At 47.4% G+C, this 18,941-nt stretch overlaps 1 protein-coding gene across 3 annotated transcripts in view; it reads right to left on the reverse strand.

Annotated features, from left to right (window-relative positions):
* Positions 1 to 16,562, reverse strand: part of TBC1D2 (TBC1 domain family member 2) — a 56,792-nt gene extending 40,230 nt beyond the window's left edge. Inside the window, exons 1-3 of one of the 3 annotated variants that reach the window (XM_045042932.1) lie at positions 15,646 to 16,562; positions 11,148 to 11,289; positions 5,122 to 5,269 (exon numbers count right to left, since the gene is read on the reverse strand). In XM_045042932.1, coding sequence (XP_044898867.1) covers positions 5,122 to 5,269; positions 11,148 to 11,289; positions 15,646 to 16,011 — 656 coding nt within the window. In that variant the 5' untranslated portion in view covers positions 16,012 to 16,562. The remainder of the gene's footprint in view (positions 1 to 5,121; positions 5,270 to 11,147; positions 11,290 to 15,645) is intronic. The other 2 variants (XM_006939308.4, XM_006939310.3) reach the window with 2 other exon arrangements.
* Positions 16,563 to 18,941: the final 2,379 nt, after the last annotated feature.

The raw sequence follows: 18,941 nt of genomic DNA on the forward strand, positions 1-18,941 counted from the left end.
TCATAAATTTATTGACCTTGTATGGAGCAGTTCATAGGTCATTTTCTGTGTAGGATTAGCTCCAGGTCTGAAGGGCCTGGTCAGCATGGGCGGAGCGGTCATAAAGACTTGCTCTGGAAGGATAACCTTGGGCAAGCCATTTACCCTCCCAGAGGCTGGCTTTCCTTGTCTGCAATGGGGATGAGGAACATGTCCACAACAGACAATGACTGGACCCTTCCATGGGCCAGACGCTAAGCTAACACTAGTCATTCAACTCATTTAATCCTCCCCACAGCCCAGTGAAGTACTAGTACCACCTCCATTGTAGAGAGAGGAGAACTGAGATTTGGCAAGGATAAGTAACCAAATCATAGAGCCAGTGAGCGGAGGGACTGAGCATTAGACCTGGACGTCTAACTCCATGGTCTGAGAACTTAGCCATTCTGACACCACCTCACAGGCTTGTTCAGACAACTCAGAGCCAGTGCCACGCACCTATCACAGCGCTCTGGAATACCCTGACTTCCTTTCCCAGAGTATGACTCGGGCTCATGGCAGAGCTCACAGCAAGCTGTAAGAACAGCCAGGGCCCAGGCTGCGGGAGACAAAAGCAACCCCAATCTTATGGGGGCTCGCAACAGCCCAGGGCAAGAAGCCCATTTCTTGCACTTTTCCCTCATGTTTTCTGTGGGTTATTACAAATGTCAGGACGGAAGTCACCAACTGATCCTCTGAAACTTCCTTCCCTTCTGTCTCTGCATGTTCTCTCTTCCACTTCTGCTGTTTGTGGCCTTCATCAGGCACTGATCTGGCTTAAGCTTGGTGAGACCCCCCTGGATACACCCTGGCTGGATGGCTGGACTTCTCGCCACCCCCCCCCCCCCCAGCAGGCTCCCAGCACATCCAGTTCCCTCCAGCTCCCCCTGAGGGAAAATCCCCTGCAGGCCACCTTCTTTGTCTACTCACACCAGGGGGCTCACCCATGCCACCTCCTAAGTCTCTCTCTGCAGCTGATATCTCTCTCCTGAGTTTCCAGCTCCTTCCATCCAAATGTCTCTTGGGCCACTTTTACCTCCTGCCAGCAGGCCTAGAGGACACTTACCGTCTTTCCCCTAAAACCTGCTTCTGTCCTGGGATCAGTATCACTACACTCCTAGTTACTTGAGCGAATTCAAACGCTGAAGCCGACAGGGAAATTCTGTAAAGGAGCCACACAGAGCCAGGGGTCTCCAATCCAAGTCCAGGGAACAATCTAGTCTGCTTCCTAAGACATCCCTGTCTGTCTGAAGTCCACACAGAAAATAAGCACCACAACAGATCAGTATTGGATACAGTATGAATTCCCAAAAGCTTCTTTCTCTTTGGTTAGATAAATGATAATAGCAGCATGTAGGGGATAGGCTTAGGAATTCCTCGGGCTTACACCAATGGGTTAACAAGACATAAAGAAATACAAAGTCATAAAACGCTCAATCCTGAGTTTGGGCAAATCAGACTGGCACCCCAAGAATAGGAAGGTGTAAACGCACCCCGAGAATAGGAAGGTGCAAAGGTGCCAGGAATAGGAAGGTGCAAAGGCACCCCAAAATAGACAGGGGGTGCAGAGCCCCCAGAATAGAGAGGGAGAGGCAAAGGCCTAAAATAGGAATGGCGCAAAGATGCCCAATACATAGGTATATGAAATAAACAAGATTAGATATTCAGGGTGGAAGCACCCCAATTTAGCACCCCAATTTAGTACTATAGCAGAAAAGCTGCTTTCATGGGAGAATAGGGCCAGGTTAGGTAAATCGGTGAATTGGACTATGGACCACTGCGTTGCAGACAAAGCAGCCCAGAATGGAGATGGTTAACAAAAGAAGTACCTTACTAACCCTGAGGTTACTCCCCCTACCTGTCTCATCCCCTAGGCTAAGATAAACAGAGGTGCACCCTCCTGTCTGCTGTAAACAACCTTCCTCCTGGTACCCAGATTTTGTTTTGTATTAACCCAAACCCCTCACCCCAAATATCCTCAAGACTCCCTTTCCCTCATGTCCACAAGTTAATGTTCACAGATTCATTGTCCCTTTGTGCACGTCCATCACCATGTTTGTAAGCCTTCTGATCCTAATAAAAACGGGGCAAGGACCCTTATTCGGGGCTCTTGTCTTTTCCCAGACATTAGCCACCTCTCGCTTTAATCCTACATCCCGCTTTTTTGCTAGACAAGAGAGAACTTTAGACCCAGAGTCTATGACAGCAGCAAACAATATTTATAAAGTACTAAGCACAGTTCTAAAGCAGTTTGCATGCATTAACCCATTTAACTCCCACACTAATCTTGTAGGGGAAGCACTATTGTATTCACTTTTACTAACAACTTAAGTGAAACAGAGAAATCAAACAAGATGCTTAGGACAGCACAGCCCATGACTGGTGGAGCCAGGATACAAATCCATGCAGTCAGCCTCTAAAGCTCAGGCCATATTACTATCTTCTCAAAAACTATTTAAATCAAATCCTGCTAGCGGGAAATTGTATATACAATACACGAATAATAAATGAAAAAGTAGCTGAGAAATGATCAACATACAGTAAATTAAACATATTAAAATTGAATTAAAAAAAACTAAAGGTATGAAATTCCAGACTTGAAGTTTTATTACAAAGTGGCAATAATTAAAACAGTATGGTACTGGCATAAAAATAGACACATAGATCAATGGAACAGAATAGAAAACCCAGAAAGAAACCCACAGTTATATGGTCAATTAATCTTCGACAAAGAATGAATGAGTACACAATGGGAAAAAGACAGTCTCTTCAACAAATAGTGTTGGAAAAACTGGACTGCTACATGCCAAGGAATGAAACTGGATCACTGAATTAAAGACCTAAATGTGAGACCTGAAACCATAAAAATCCTTGAAGACAGCACAAGCAGTAATCTCTCTGACATTGGCTGTAACAACATTTTTCTGGATATGTCTCCTGAGGCAAGGGCAATAAAAGCAAAAATAAACTATTGGTACTATATCAAGACAAAAAGCTTCTGCACAGTGAAGGAAACAATCAACAAAACTAAAAGGCAACCTATGGAAGGTACTTGAGAAGATACTTGCAAATGACATATCCAAGAAAGGATTGGTATCCAAAACATATAAAGAACAGATACAACTCAATACCCCAAAACCAAATAATCCTATTAACAATGGCAGAAGACATGACACTTCTCCAAAGAAGACATCCAGATGTCCAACAGACACATGAAAAGATGCTCAACATCAGTGATTATCAGGGAAATGCAAATCAAAATTACAATAAGATATCACCTCACAAGCCTGTCAGAATGGCTAAAATAAAAAACACAAGAAATAAGTGTTGGTGAGGATGTGGAGAAAAAGGAACCCTCTTGTGCTGCTGGTGGGAATATAAACCGGTACAGCCACTGTGGAAGACAGTATAGAGTTTCCTCAAGAAATTAAAAATAGAACTACCCTACAATCTAGTAATCACACTACTAGGTATTTACCCAAAAAATACAAAAACATTAATTCAAAGGGATACATGCACCCCTATATTTATTGCAGCATTATTTACCAAATTACGGAAGTAGACCAAGTATCCATCAATAGATGAATGGATAAATAAGAGGCGGTACACACACACACACACACACACACACACACACACACAATGGAATATTATTCAGCCATAAGAAGAATGAAATCTTGCCATTTGTAATAAGATGGATGGAGCTAGAGAGTATAATGCTAAGTGAAATAAATCAGTCAGAGAAAGACAAATGCCATATGATTTCACTCATATGTTTAAGAAAAACAGGGGCGCCTGGGTGGCGCAGTCAGTTAAGCGTCCGACTTCAGCCAGGTCACGATCTCGCGGTCCGGGAGTTCGAGCCCCGCGTCAGGCTCTGGGCTGACAGCTCAGAGCCTGGAGCCTGTTTCCGATTCTGTGTCTCCCTCTCTCTCTGCCCCTCCCCCGTTCATGCTCTGTCTCTCTCTGTCCCAAAAATAAATAAACGTTGGAAAAAAAAAATTAAAAAAAAAAAAAAAGAAAAGAAACAAATAAGCAAAGGGAAAAAAGAGAGAGAAAGACAAACCAAGAAATAGACTGTTAACTATAGAAAACAAACTGACGGTTATCAGAGGGGAGAAGCGGGGGGTGGGGGGAGGGGAATGGGTGAAATAGGGGATGGAGATTAAAGAGTACTCTTATCGAGATGAAAAATAAAATGAAACTTAGGTAAAAAATTTTTAAAAAGTAGGTTGCAGGGGCGCCTGGGTGGCTCAGTCAGTTAAGTATGCCACTTTTGATTTCCACTCAGGTCATGATCTCATGGATTCGTGAGTTTAAGCTCCACATCAGGTTCTGCATTGGCAGCACGGAGCCTGCTTGGGATTCCTTCTCTCCCTCTCTCTCTCTGACCCTCCCCCGCTGTGCATGTGCAAATTCTCTCTTAAATAAATTTTTAAAAAGTAGGTCGTATAAAATCACTCTGGAAAAAAAAAAGTTAACAACTTGATGCGTTTCACATATGAGGACACTTGTGACACGATCATCACATTACATTCAATATGATCTCAGTTATGCATATACATGTATCGCCAATGAAGAGGAAAGAGATATATCACATGCTAAGAATGGTGTCTGGGAGGCAGGATCATGGGTAACTGAAAACCTATACCTTTCTAGATGTTTCTAATTTCCTACAAAGAATATGCACTATTTTAACAATCAGAAGCACAAATGTAGTATTTAAAAATTTTTTTTCAACGTTTTTTATTTATTTTTGGGACAGAGAGAGACAGAGCATGAACGGGGGAGGGGCAGAGAGAGAGGGAGACCCAGAATCGGAAACAGGCTCCAGGCTCCGAGCCATCAGCCCAGAGCCCGACGCGGGGCTCAAACTCACGGACGGCAAGATCGTGACCCGGCTGAAGTCGGACGCTTAACCGACTGCGCCACCCAGGCGCCCCCAAATGTAGTATTTTAAAGAAATGATGTGACGAATTAAAAATAAAGCCCCTCACCCTCTCCCCAGGACCACATCCCTGCAGGGATCACACCAGATCACTGTAAACTCCAAAGAAGGGGCTGTCTGCAACGTGGCCGGCCCCTCGGTCCCACTGCACTTACTGTATTTCGGTTCCCAGATGCTTGAGGGAAATATTCTGAAGGGCTAAGGGCATGGCAGGCACCGGCTGCAAGGCGGCTGCCACACCCACGAGCCCAGGGGGCGTTTGCACAGGGCACAGGAACTCCTCCAGCTCCACTTCCTCTTGCTCTGCGGAACAGAGAAACAGGGTAATCATCCACCTGGGTCGCTGCACTTGTACATACGAGACAGAGGCGCACTGGGCTGGGTTCCCACTGGGAGCAGGTGGGAGTCAGTGGGCTGCCTGAGCAAGCCTTCTTTGGCAGGTTAAGAGCAGCCAAAGAGGCGGGCTTTTCATTAAATGTTCTTCCAGGAAAATGATGCATCTTACTGAGAAAGTCTTCCTGAAAACCTCGTTAAAATACGCAGAACTGCTGATACTTCTACATCTGAGAATCTACCCTAAAAACGTTACCTGACATGCAGACAAAGCTTTATGGGCCAAGAGGTTCATCCTGGCACCGTCTGTCCTCACACTGGAAATAACTCCCTCAAACTAGAAGTAAAGTTCTGGGGAGGGGTTAAACAAATCATGATGCCTTCTGAAAATAGGATATTACTCAGCCGTTTAAAACACCACTAATGAAGAATGCTTAAAATCATGAGGAATAGGTGTGGGATATAAAAACAGCTAGTAAAAAAATTGGGTTAGAGCATCATGATCGCAACTGTAGAGAAAGTCTCACAGAAATACACTCTGTGGTATGGACAGAGGTCAGAAGTGCATGGTGGGATCAGAAGCAGGCTGCCTTCATTATCGCTTCGTGTTTTTGCCCAAATTGTCTATGCTAAACATGGGTTATTTTTTATAAACAGAAAGATAATGTATACTCATCAAAAGTAGAAGTTTATAAACAGATTTTATAACATGGAGACATTAGGGTCACAATACGTAGTACCGTAGAGCAAGGTAGGGTGTTTGTATTATTATATGATCTGAAATACGTTTAAATAAAAGGCAAGCGGGGGTCATAATGTAATGTGAACACTGGCTGTCTCTGGGTGACAGGATTATGGCTACTTTTTCTTCCACTTTTCTACTTTTTGTAAATGTTCTGCAACGATTCTTATACAGTGAGTGCTTCAAAACACTTACCATTAAGGAACGTTTTGAGGCTAAGGTAACATTATTTGAAGTATAAGAGAGAGGAGGTGAAATACTCAGAAGTTAGTTTTGAGTGTTACAAAAAGCAGGGGAGGATTAAGACCACCTATTGGGCAGCAGGATCTGGATCAGGCAGCTCCTGAGACATGGAGGGCAGCAGGCACCTTCCACCGGAGCCCTTTTACTGAGAGGGTGAAATGTAGGGGAAGAAGGCATTTTACCTTTGCACTCCATTTTCAAACAGGGTGCAGGTGCAAAAACATTGACTACAACCGCAGGGGCGGGGGAGCTGTTCCGTCTACTCACAAACAGACTTTGCAATCAATATATTTAATTCCTAATAGGCCCTGTCACATCCGGCAGATGGGCCACGACTTGGCCCAAGTCATTCTTTTGAGCTCCCTCTCTTCAATTCACTCTCTCACCAAACACTTCTGGCATCTGCCCTGAGGTTTCTGGTGGAGCTGGAGAAAGTTAGATAATCAAAGGCATAGGAAGCTCCCAGCTTAAGGAGCAGGGAGAAGTGTGCACTTCAGGAAGACCAAGTGAATAGAAGCTAGAGGGCAGGCCAGGCAAGGTGCGGGCGAGTTCTGGGAGATGAAGACAGATTGTTTCACCGCAAGTCAGGAAAGGCTTCCTGGAGGAAGGGCACTGGAGCAGGGCCTAGAGGGCTGGAAAGGATTTTGAACTGCTAAAGGAGTGAAGGAGGATGCCAGGAGGGAACAGAGGAGATGGGGCTGGGAAGGACAAATGGGCGGGAGGGGGCTAATAGGGGATCTCATCTGGCTGGACCCACGGGACCCCTGAGGGTTTCAGCAAAAGCTCCAAAGAACCTGGGTTACAGCTGTGGTGTTGGAAGAACCGAAGCCAATCCACGTTTCTGTTAGAAGGGTGCTGTGACCAGACTGGAAATCGCATTTTCTCTTCTGGCCCCAGGTTCCACATTTTTAAATTAAAAAAAAAAAAAAAATTAATGTTTATTTATTTTTGAGAGACAGAGAGAGCGAGCAAGCTGGGGGAGGGGCAGACACAGAATCCAAAGCAGGCTCCAGGCTCTGAGCAGTCAGCAGAGAGCTGGATGCGGGGCTCGAACCCACAAACGATGAGATCATGACCTGGGCTGAAGTCAGATGCTCAACTGACTGAGCCACTCGGGCGCCGCATGGTTCCACATTTTTAAAATGGGAAGGATACTTTCCATCCTGTCTCCTTCGAAGGTAAAGTATATCAAAATATTTAGGAAACCATAAAAGCCCCATTCTGTGGACTTGCATCTTTCAAAAGTAGTCTTTAATCCAGACTTTGAGCTGATTCAAAATAATTATGGTTTTCTTGTTTATCAATACTTTAGCCATCTTTATCCTCCCTCATGCAGAAGAAACAAAAAATGTACAATTTGCCTAAGATTTTTAATGTCTTGGCAGGTACTTCCCTAACTGCCAATATCTGTTCTCCTTTAATGTCCACCTTTGGCCCTAAATCCACCCTGAGGCCACACGAACTAAGCCTTGGGGGTGAATGTCACCCACTGGCTGGATTCGCCAGTGAGGAAACAGTGGCTCAGGGGGATTTTCGTGGCCAGGGTCACACAGCCGGTAGCAGAGTCATGCACTCAAACACAGCTCCTTGCTTGTCCACTAAAACCACGTGGCTTGTCAGAGCAGGTTTTGTGGCAGGCGGACGGTTCCCAGATGAGAGGGGCTGCCCGGGAAGGCCCAGTGGGAAGGCCCCCAGCGCGAGGAGGTGTTTGAGAGATGGGTGGCATGTGACAGTGATGTCACAGTGAAGGTTAGCACTTCCCGTGGGTAAGAGGATTGGTCTGGGGCCTCTGGGCCTCTCTCCAAGGCCGCACAAGGAATTCTCAGCAGCGTTCATCCGAACGCTTTGCCTGAGCTGCAGGGGCTGCTCCACCACCAGTAGGAAGTCATTGCCCAACCAAAGGGCCTGGGCCAGCCAGTCACTTCCCTGCAGGGCCCTGGACATGGCGGTGGCCTCCTCAGCATAAGGAGGGGGTTATGAGCCTGCAGATTCGGGTTCAAATTTCAGTGCGGACATTTTCTTGCTCTGCTACCTTGACCAGGTAGGTCCACTGGCCTCTGGGGGCCTCAGTTTCTTCTTCTGTAAAATGGGTACAACACTACCTCATAAGATTGATGTGAGGATTAGATGACGTGAAAGAAGCACGTAAAGTGTTAGAAACAGTGTCAGTGGTATGCATATTTTTACAACAATATATTCTTACCTAAGTGCTATTTTGTGTAAATCGTGTCCTACTTTGGCAACATATTATCATTAATCAGCTGGTTTGCCCTTGATCTTTCTCAGCTCTTGTGGAGACCAACGTTTTGGTAAAGCATAAAATAAAGGTGTAAACGCTTAAAAGCTGCAGACAACGTGCCTTGCAGATTGCTCAACAGCAGTGATAGGACACTTTTTACCAGATGAAGTGTCTGTGACTCAAAGGCAGATGTGAGTCAGTTGGCTTTCAGTGTCCCGGAGCCGGCTCTGCTTCCTCCCAGAAAGGGTGGGGACTGGCTGTGGGGCAACCTGCTCCAGACAGCAAATCCAGGTCGCTCACAACTCCACAAATGTCCTTCTGGGTGGGCCGGGAAAGGTTCGCAGGGGACATGATCCGGAGGGTGAAGGCCCACATCCCAGCTTCCTGCATCTCCTACCAGGGTCCTCCTTGGGAGACTGGTGTCCTGGTCATTATGACAACTGCTCTCTCCCTCCTCCACCCCCTGGCCCCCGGCCACGTCTCCAGTAGGAGCTGGCCCCGGAGAGGCTCACTAAATGTACTAAACCAAAGCCACAGAATTCAAGAACCTGGAAAGGATTCAGCACAGCAGAAGAACCTGTGGGATCCCAAAGCCATTTCAGTTCCAATTTCAGTTCCGGACACACCAGAATTCTGTCATCAGGAGGGTTTCTCGTCACTGCAAATCTGAGGCTGATCTCGGCCAATTGTGCCAACTTAGGCTGCAGTTTCCCACACCAGGCAGGGCTGTCTGACTCTGGCGGAGAGAGGGTGGGTTGCAAGTGCAGACGCACAAACAAACCCTTCCCCAGAGAAAGCCCTTACTCACATGAAACACCCAGAAGGTTCTCGGAAGAAATGACTGATAATTACTATTAACAACTGAAAAGAGCAGTTATGTTAAGAGTAGTAATGTACACATACACATATAACAACAAGTTACTAGAACAGTTACTATGTACTGAGCACTTACTGTGTGCCTGGCATTAGTCTAAGGGCTTTACCTTCCTTTCCTCATTTAATTATAGAATCCAATGCAATCGCTCACAAATATCCAATATGCCAGGTAGGGCACCTGGTACTGGGACACAAGTGAGAAAGATATGGTCCCCACCCGAGGGCAGGGACCGACAAGGATGCTGTAAGGAGAACACAGCGTGACAGGCCTTGTTAGAACCATGTGAAAAAAGCGTCGAGGGCTCATACAGAGTCCAGCCGGCATAGCACTGGGAGGCTTCCAAGGGGAGCCTGGCAGGAGTAGGAGGCGACACTGGAGCGTGGCTATGAAGAATAAGCGGGAATTTGCCAGCATACAAGCTTCTGGTGCTGCTGAAGCGCACACGGTGTGAGGCGGGCACTGGGGGAGCAGGCAGAGGTGAGCCGAGGGAGGATGAGCCCTGGGCACCGGGCTAAAAAGCGGGGCCTCGGTCACGGGTGGGTGGGGCTCCAGCGCTCACTTTAGAAAGTCCGCTCGGCCTGCAGTGGGGAGGATGGGTCTGAGGTGGCGGGCCGGTTCACGGGCACGGGTGAGGAGGCTGCTGTGGTTTTCCAGCCAGGGGCCATGAGGCCAGAGCCAAGGTACAGCAGCGAGGAGGGGCCGGCCTGGTGCGGATGCCAGAGGGCAGACACGGCCAACATGGTGACCGACTGGCCTGGCCAGCCCAGACTGCCGAAGGGGCGAGGGCAGCGCCCTGTTACCGGACAGCCGGGTGAATAAAAGGCCATTTAACGATGGGAAAGAAACTGGGGGAGCAGATGGTCAAGGGCAGAAGAGCTCGGTTTGGGACACGGGAAACACATGGGTACAGAGTTCTAGAGGTGCCTGGCCACAAGTCGCACCCTCGCCTATTCGGTCTCCCTGCTAACCGAGGATGAGGCGTTACAGACATGCTGCAGCTCTGAGCTGGGACAAGGCTCCGAGCCCTTACAGGGGCAGCCGGGGGTGGTCTGTCCTGATTCTCTACCTGCCAACCATATGGCTGGCTGCAGCGTGGGGGTGGGAGGGTGTGATCTCCAGGACTCCTCCATACTTGGATGTTCTAGGATTTGGGATCAAGCAACTTCCTTTGTAGGCCACGTGGAGGTGAAGGATTCTGCCTTAAGGGAATACTACGGGTAAAATCACTGACCTACCCAACGCACACACAGAAGCATTTGTGTAGGAGGCAGCAACAATAACTGCGTGTTCTCGTTACCCTTCTGCACAGCAACCCCGTGAGAGTCTCATTTCTTCGGACCTTCCCATGGTGGTCGTCGTAACCGTAGCTGACGCTTATTGCGCTCTGACAACGTGCGGCATGCTTCCAACCACTTAAGGTGTATGGACTCATTTGATTCTCATAACAACCCTAAGAAGTAGGTATAGTTTATCACGCTCATTTTATACAGAAGGAACCGGAAGCTCAGGAAGATCAAGCAACTGACTTTTCAGACCACACAGGATTAGGATTTGAACCCAGACGTCCTGGCCTCAGGGCCCGTATTCTTGCCCTTGACACTACACCGTGCCCTAACTGATCCTGAGTCACATCCCTGGCTCTTTGCTTCTTTAGCAGAGGCTCCTCCCACTCACTCCCAACAGGAGGGGAAACGCTTGGTCACCAAGACCCCTGGGTGTGTGTGCAGGAGGCGAACCCATTGGGTACCTAGCTCGAGGCGCAGGGCGGGCCCATTCCCAGCCAGGGTGGCATCAGGGGCGACGGGAGGTGCAGGCGGGCTGTTGTGGAACTCCCAGCGCTTCATCTGCAGCTGCTGCAGCCAGTACAGCATCACTTGCTTGGTGGCGGCCTGAGAAGCACAGGGGTTAATTGGTATGGCCCTGTGCCCTATGCGTGGCACTGGGTGTGGGGTGCAGGAAGGTCATGGGAGGCTTAGTGACTCTCTACCTCCCAGGGAAAACAACTATCACTGCAGATGGGTGCCTGCTTCTGAAACCCCACCTGCTTCTTGGCCACAGAAGAGAATCAGGCATCAGTCCCAAACTTAGAGGTTCCTTAACCTTTTTGGGTTTCGGTTTTCCCATCTGTACTATGGTGAAGATACCACTCATGTCCTGGGGCAGTTATGAGGATGAAATGAGGTAAGGGAAGTGAAATGCCCAGCATAGTACCAGACACACTGGAGGTGCTCAAAATGTGCTCAATGGACAAAGGAATCTGGAGGGGATAAGAGAGGGAAAGAACTTTGAAATTCTGACCTGAGTGGTGCCCCAGCACCTCACTGCGCAACATCGCAATGTCTTAACTGACTGTGATATTGCGATTTATAAGAAACATATATTTGATCATTCAAATGACCCAGATATATTTCTCATATGTATTTGATCTTTGTCCATGGTTTCTGGCTCACAGCTCCTAAAGCCCTTGGAACCTCCTGGGATAAGGGCGATAAAGCTGACTTTTGTTGTGTTCATACGTTAACTCTTGGGAAGCCCTTAGGGAACCTAAGAAGGGGGCTGGTTGCCAGGAGAACCAAACATGTGATTAGAGGCTTGGAACTTTCAGTAGGTTTTATACCCTGCATAGAGCCCAACTCAGACCTTGAACTCAGGACCCTGAGATCAAGACCTGAGCCGAGATCAAGAATCAGATGCTTAAGCCATTGAGCCACCCTGAGGTGCCCCAAGGCTTGGAACTTTCAGTCCCACCCCTATCCCCCAGAAAGAAAGAGGCTGAACCAGAGAATAGCCAATGACTTAGTCAGTCATGACTATGTAATGAAGCCTCCATAAAAACCCAAAGGACTGGGTTTGGAGAGCTTTTGAGTTGGTGAACATGGAGATGTGGGGAGAGTGGCATAGCTGGAGAGGGCATGGAAGCTCCTACCCCTTCCCCATACCTTGCCCAATACACTTCTTCATCTGGCTATTGATTGGTATCCTTTATCATATCCTTTAATAAACTGGTAAACATAAGTGTTACCCTGGGGGTTCTGGGAGCCCCTCTAGCAAAATAATCAAACCTAAGGAGGAGGTCACTGGAAACTCCAATTTGTAGCCTGCTGTCAGCAGCACAAGTAACAGCCTGGGGCTTGTGACTGGCATCTGAAGTGAGGTGTGGAAGTGAGGTGGGAAGTCTCGTAGGACTGAGCCCTTAACCCATGGAATCTGATGCTGTCTCCGGGTAGACAGTGTTAGAATTACGTTGAATTCTTGGACACCAGCTGGTGCCTGCGAATTGCTTGGTGCTGCGGGGGGATCCATGCCCCATGTTTGAATTGGGTCCAAGAATCCTAAAAGACTGACTTTTTATGGAACAGAGAGAATCCTTCCTCTGCTTTGGGGATGCACTGAAATCATGGATTTGGTTGGGGACTGGAAAGCCATATGCACACAGCAACAACACAGTGGCACCCTCCAGGCACCCCAAACAAGGTAATGGTTGATACTGGTCATTCGTTTCCCAGCACTGGATGGTCCAAATACCTACTTTCACATCTATTACATTGTTGGATCCTCCAGGAGGGAGGCAGGACAGGAGTGATCAGCCTTCAACAGATGGAGAAACTAAGGCTCTGAAGTTGCCCAGGCAGTGGTGGTAGAGCTGGTCCCAGAACCCGGGTCTCCCCCTTTAGACCAGAGCTTTGTGACAATTTATGGCCAGGGGACTGTGGCTTACACAGAGAAGGGCTGGGATCACCTGGGCCACAGCAGCCGGGCAGCTCGCTGGGAGTGGATGGTGAACTTCACAGAGTTGCCCACAATCAAGGCCAGGTGAGAACACCAGCGGGCAGCAGGCTATGGGCAACCACGGCAAAGCTCCCCCTTCTAAGTGATCCACAGATGATGTGTGCATGAGGCCAGGGGCTCCATGAGAGAGGACCTGGGCCTGTCAGGAGGTGCCACATGAGATAAAATGATGCCTACCAGTCTTCTCTTTCCATACACTCTCCCTAAGAGACCTCAGTGCTACCCAGGGCTTCACCATGACCCTGTGCTGACAAGTTCCCAGCCCATACCCAAATACCTCATTTTAGTAATTCACTGGACAAGTGTATATTGAGCACCTACTATTCATGTCATGGCCCCATCCTCTTAGAACTTAAGAGTCTACCAAAGGGGTGTCCTACGGCCTCCCCAGCCTGGGTTCCCTAGGTCGTGGCTGGCCCGACTAAGCAGTCAGCCACCCCTCCCTTGTGTTCCTCCTCCCTCACAACCCTAGTCACCCCCATCGGTCTTCCTCCCCTGTCACAGCTCTAGCTCAGCCACCATTCTCTCTCGATCACCTCCAGATGGACTCCCTGCTCAGCAATCTTGCCTTCTCATTTTTTCTCTACCCAACAGCCACACTGAACCTTCTAAACATTCTAATCTCGCAGGGCTTCCTTGCTTTAAGTTCTTCAACAATCTCCCACAACCCACAGGACAAAGTCCAAGCTCCCAGGCCTACCTCACAAATGCTCCACGCTTGGGCCTCCACTCTCCCACTCCATCTTTTGGGCCCCTCTGTACCCCAGGCTCCTGTGATCTGCCTGGACACTCTGGGCTGTATCCTGTTTCTTGTCTTTGCTCATGGGGCTCTCTCGGCCAGGAATGCCCTTCTTCCTCTTGTCTGTTCATAGAAAACCGAATCCCTTTTTCAGGACTCAGATGTTATCCCCTCTGTGCTGCGCTCCTGGATGGACCCTTCCACTCAGTGGAACTGACCCTCCTGTTCACCATACTTGTCTGGTACAGACTTATCAGGGCGTCTCTAAGGAACATTTCATGTGTGTGCCAGGCCCCCTGTGAGTTCTCTCACCAGACCTTAAGCTGTTTGAGAACCAGGGGGCAGGTCTGATTTGGCTCCATACCCTGGTGCTTAGCACCGAGCCAGGCACACACATAGATCAATGGAACAGTAAAAGCCATGTGTTCAAGACTCTGTAGACAGCAGTTAGCCTGTGGGAGGAAACACATGACCCATAAACCACCTGATCTCTAAAATGCCTGCCTTTCCTGGCCTGGAATTCCTGGTTTGCATTATTTTGTCTGATTTTCCCAGCCTGGTCACTGGCCAGGCCCAGCCATTAAAGGGGAACTGAAGCTGTGGGCTACATACAGGGCGCTCAGTAGATTTCCAGTTGGCTGGAAGTGGGGGTCGAGGAGCAGGAAGTCGGGGTGGGGTTGGGGAGGCTGTCTCCTGGCACACTGTTCTCTGGGGTGTGTGAATCCTGGAATTCTTAACCCAGATCTGTCTTTCCACTTAAGTTCTGGGGCAACTCCTCCGGAAATGAACATTAGGGCCTCAGTTCTATTACCATGTGGGTTCATTAAACAAACATTTACGGAGCACCCACTCGGTGCTAGGCTGTATTCTAGATGCTGGGATTAATTCAACAATTTGTAGGTCCTGGATGCTTACACGTCTTGTTTTAAATCTCACAAACTACCTAGATTCTGGGAGATTAAGTAACTAGCCCAGGGTTACACAGCTAGTTAATAGTAGCTGATGTAAAATTTGAATCCAAGCCTGTCTGATTTCAAAGCATGTGGCCTTACCACTGTCTCAGGCATTCTCAGTTAAAGACGATAATAAAACAAAACCTACTAATGGTGAAACACATTGAGATAAGCCTCTATGAACATTCTAGGCTGATCAGTGAAACCTAAGTATTTTATCTCCCAATCCCTGCCAATGTTTGCTCAGCATTCAATTCCCTCCGCCAAAATATCAAGAAAAGTGATTCAGAGTCCTGGTCTTGAGAGGACTGCACAGCTCATATCTTTACTATCCTTCGGCCCCAAGTAAGAAAGTTAATGTAACTGCATTGTTAAGGCACACCAAAAAGTAAAAGTTTTGAAACAGTACTGAGAGGTACAAAGACTAAGGGATTTCAAGTGTGGGTTACACCACTCACTAGATGCCTGACCTCTGAAGTAACTGGCTGGTTACTTCATCTCTCCAAGACTCTGTTTCTTGATTCTAATGTGGGGACATCATTCCTGCCTGTTATGGGAGCTCAATGAGAAAATGGGTGCAAATGCGTCTTGGAATGCACTAAATCCTGGGCACCCACGGTTCACTGGGGGAGATCAGGGTCTGTAATACTCGTTCCAGTAAATTTACCGTGACCACCCACACGTGCCAGGCTGTGCCCTGGGAACTCATCCCGGCTTTAAAAGGAAAACAAAACAAAACAAAACAAAAAAACTGCCCCATTTACCTTCAGGGTAATAATCCGGCTGGGAGTCTTGATTTCAAAAGTCCCCTCCTCGGCGTCTGCCTTGCAGTCAAAGACCGCACTGGAGAGGTCGACGCTGTCCAAGGGATTGGCATCCTGCGCGGTCCGTGAATAATACAGGCGACGTTTCTTCTCGTCGTAGAAGAACCAGCGGGATTTCCAACCCCGGATGGGCCCTTTGCCGCCAAATTTATTTAAATAACCACAGAGTTTCTTGGGGGCCGCCTCCGGGGAACGGGAGCAGCTCTCCGACTCCTCCGGAGGCAGCACCTCGGGGTCCCTGGCAGGCTCTTCGGACCTGAGGACCGAGGAGCTAGACTCTGCGGGGTTCTCCTGGGCGCCCTCCATCTCCACTAAAGACCGTCGAGGCACTGGAAGTCCGCAGCCAACTCTGGCCAAATCCCAGAGACCCAGCGAGTACCTCCCAGGAGCTAGAAATCTGGGCGGGGGCGGAGCCACTGGTGACGCGCCCCCCAGGAGACCGCAGGAATGCGGATGGCTACAGTAAGTTAACCTTTGACGGCAAACCCAGGTGGGGCGGATGGCCACGCCCCTCCCAAGCTCTCCGCAGCCAGGCCACACCCCGACACGCCCTCAGCCGGCTCTCCCCATCCCACCCATTTCCGGCTTTCAGGCTCCGCCAGTCAGCCATATTTAGTGAGGGCAGCTGCAGGGCGTGTGGGGGCTCTCAGGTTGAAAACACGGTCACACTGAGCAAAGTTAATTGGCGGCAGGGAAGCGGGAAGAGATGCCTGTCTCTGACTAGACTGCCTTGGTAACTCGTGTAATAAGGTAGAAGGATGGTTCTTCTTGCGTCTTATGGGCAGTCCGCCTTTACCCCGCAGGTGCCGCGAGGGTTACCGTCGGACGGCGCATTCCGGGGCCATTGGCTGAGAGGGACGCCGGCTCGGTGACGCCACTTCCGGCGCAGCTCCGGGCGCTCTAGGTCTAGGGCTCTGGCCGCAGGCTGTATCCCGCGTTACTTTAGCGCCGCGGTGACTCCCAGCTGACTTCCCCGGCTTACCCCGGTACTGTTCCCAACTTCCACTCACCACCTAACGGTTCTGGTCGCGTTGTGTAGGGCGATCAGGCTTGGCTGCTGCTAAATAATGATGCTAAAATCCTAAATAAAATATTTACAAATCAATTCTAGTATTTTACGAAGAATTATATACTACACCTAGAAGGAGTTATTTTAGGGATACAGGGATATTTTAATAACAATAAAAAAATTACACCTGCAATGCAAAAAATATGAGCATCTTAATATTTTCTAAAAAGGTATTTGATCAAATTCAACATCATTTCTGAAGTTTAACACTATTATTATGGAAATAATGTTTCAAAATTTCTTAAGATAAATCAGACATCTTGTTCTAGATTTTCTAGCTAAATAATGATAGATATTTGAAGGAATAATTATAATAATTTCAAATATATGCCTTACATCTGAAAAACCAAAGAGGTCTTCCCAGTAATGTTCCAGGAGCTAATCCAGGATTCCACATTTGCTCATCATGTTTCCTTAGTCTCCTGTGAACTATGACATATTTCAGTTTTTCCTTGTTTTTTATGACCTGACAGTTTTGAAGGGTATTAGTCAACTATTTTGTAGAATACTGTGAATTTGGGTTTGTCTGGTGTTTTCTCATGATGAGAGGGGGGTGATAGGTTTTGGAGGAGACCAGGACAGAGGGGAAGTGCCTCTCTCATCACCTAATATCCAACTATGTGATATACACATGGTGATGGTAACCTCTGTCCCTTGGTTAAGATGGTTTCTGCCAGATTCCTTGGCTACAAAGTTACCATTTTCCCCTTTCAACACTCTGTTCCTTGGAACAGAGTCCCTAAGTCTCTACCACAAGAAGCTCCACCTTCTGGGGGGTGGGGACGGTTGGTAGAATTTTAATTTTGTATAGCTCATTAGAATGATTCTGAAGCTTATTTCCAAGAGTGAGCAGGTGAGAATAGCCAAAAAATTAAAAAAAAAATTTTTTTTTTTACATTTATTTGTGAGAGACAGAGAGAGACAGCATGAGCAGGGGAGGGGCAGAGAGAGAGGGAGAGACAGAATCAGAAGCAGGGTCCAGGCTCCAAGCTGTCAGCCCAGAGCCCAATGTGGGGCTCAAACGCATGAACCGTGAGATCGTGACCTGAGCCGAAGTCAGACGCTTAACCGACTGAGCCACCCAGGTGCCCCAAGAATAGCCAAAATTTTGAAGAAAAAGAGCAATTAGGATTTGGCCTACTATGTACACAAATTTATTGATTCAACCAAAAAGTATTTAGTGGGCACCTTCTGCCAGGTACCATTTAAAATACAGGGCTGCAGTGATGAATGGGACAAGGTCCCAGATCCCATGGGGCTGTCACCGTAGTCCAAGGAGACAGGCCATAGACAGGTAAACAAGTAAATGAACATGGTGACTTCAGATTCTCATACTTTCTAGGAAGAAAATAAACAGAATTATAAGAACAACAGAATGCAGTATTTCTGGTTCAGGGGCAGGCACATAAATGGAGCAAAGTAAATTCAGAAAAACATACAAATAAGTGTAGAAATGTAGCACAGGGAAGGGTTTCAAACTTTTTCTTTTTTCCAGTTATTATCCCTAAAGGAGCCTTTTCAGGATTTTCCCCCTGATCATCACGTCCCGTAAAATTTTAACACCATAAATATAATATGAATCTCTTCATGAACTGCATGTATATCTGTGATTTATATATACAAAGAGTAGGATTTTTCTTTTGTACCCCAAGAACCAATTTTGAACTCCTTGGGGTGATATTGTCCTTATTGAGAATGCATGTGATTAGTATAAGATAAAGTTAGAATTTCAAAACATTGGGGAACATGATAAGCTATTTAGTAAGTTAGTTTAGGTATTCACCTAGTATTGTGTATAAAAATAGTGTTTATGTAGATTAGAACATAATGCATAAAAATGAAACAATAATATATACACAATGGAGTGTTATTCAGCCTTAAAAAGGAAGAAAATTCTGATACGTGCTATAACACGGATTAACCTTGAAAATATTCTGCTAAGTGAAATAAACAAGACCCCAAAGGGCAAATGTTGCATAATTCCACTTACATGAGGTATCTAGAAAAGGAAAATTCACGGAGAAAGAAAGTATAATTGAAATTACTAGGGGTTGGGGAAGGGAGAAATGGGGAATTATTGTTTAATGGGCACAGAGTTTCTGTTTGGGATGATGAAAAACTTCTAGAAATGTAGAGTGATGATGGTTGTAGAATACTGTGAACGTAC

Source organism: Felis catus, chromosome D4 (genome assembly GCF_018350175.1).
Source record: "Felis catus isolate Fca126 chromosome D4, F.catus_Fca126_mat1.0, whole genome shotgun sequence".
Taxonomy (NCBI): Eukaryota; Metazoa; Chordata; class Mammalia; order Carnivora; family Felidae; genus Felis; species Felis catus.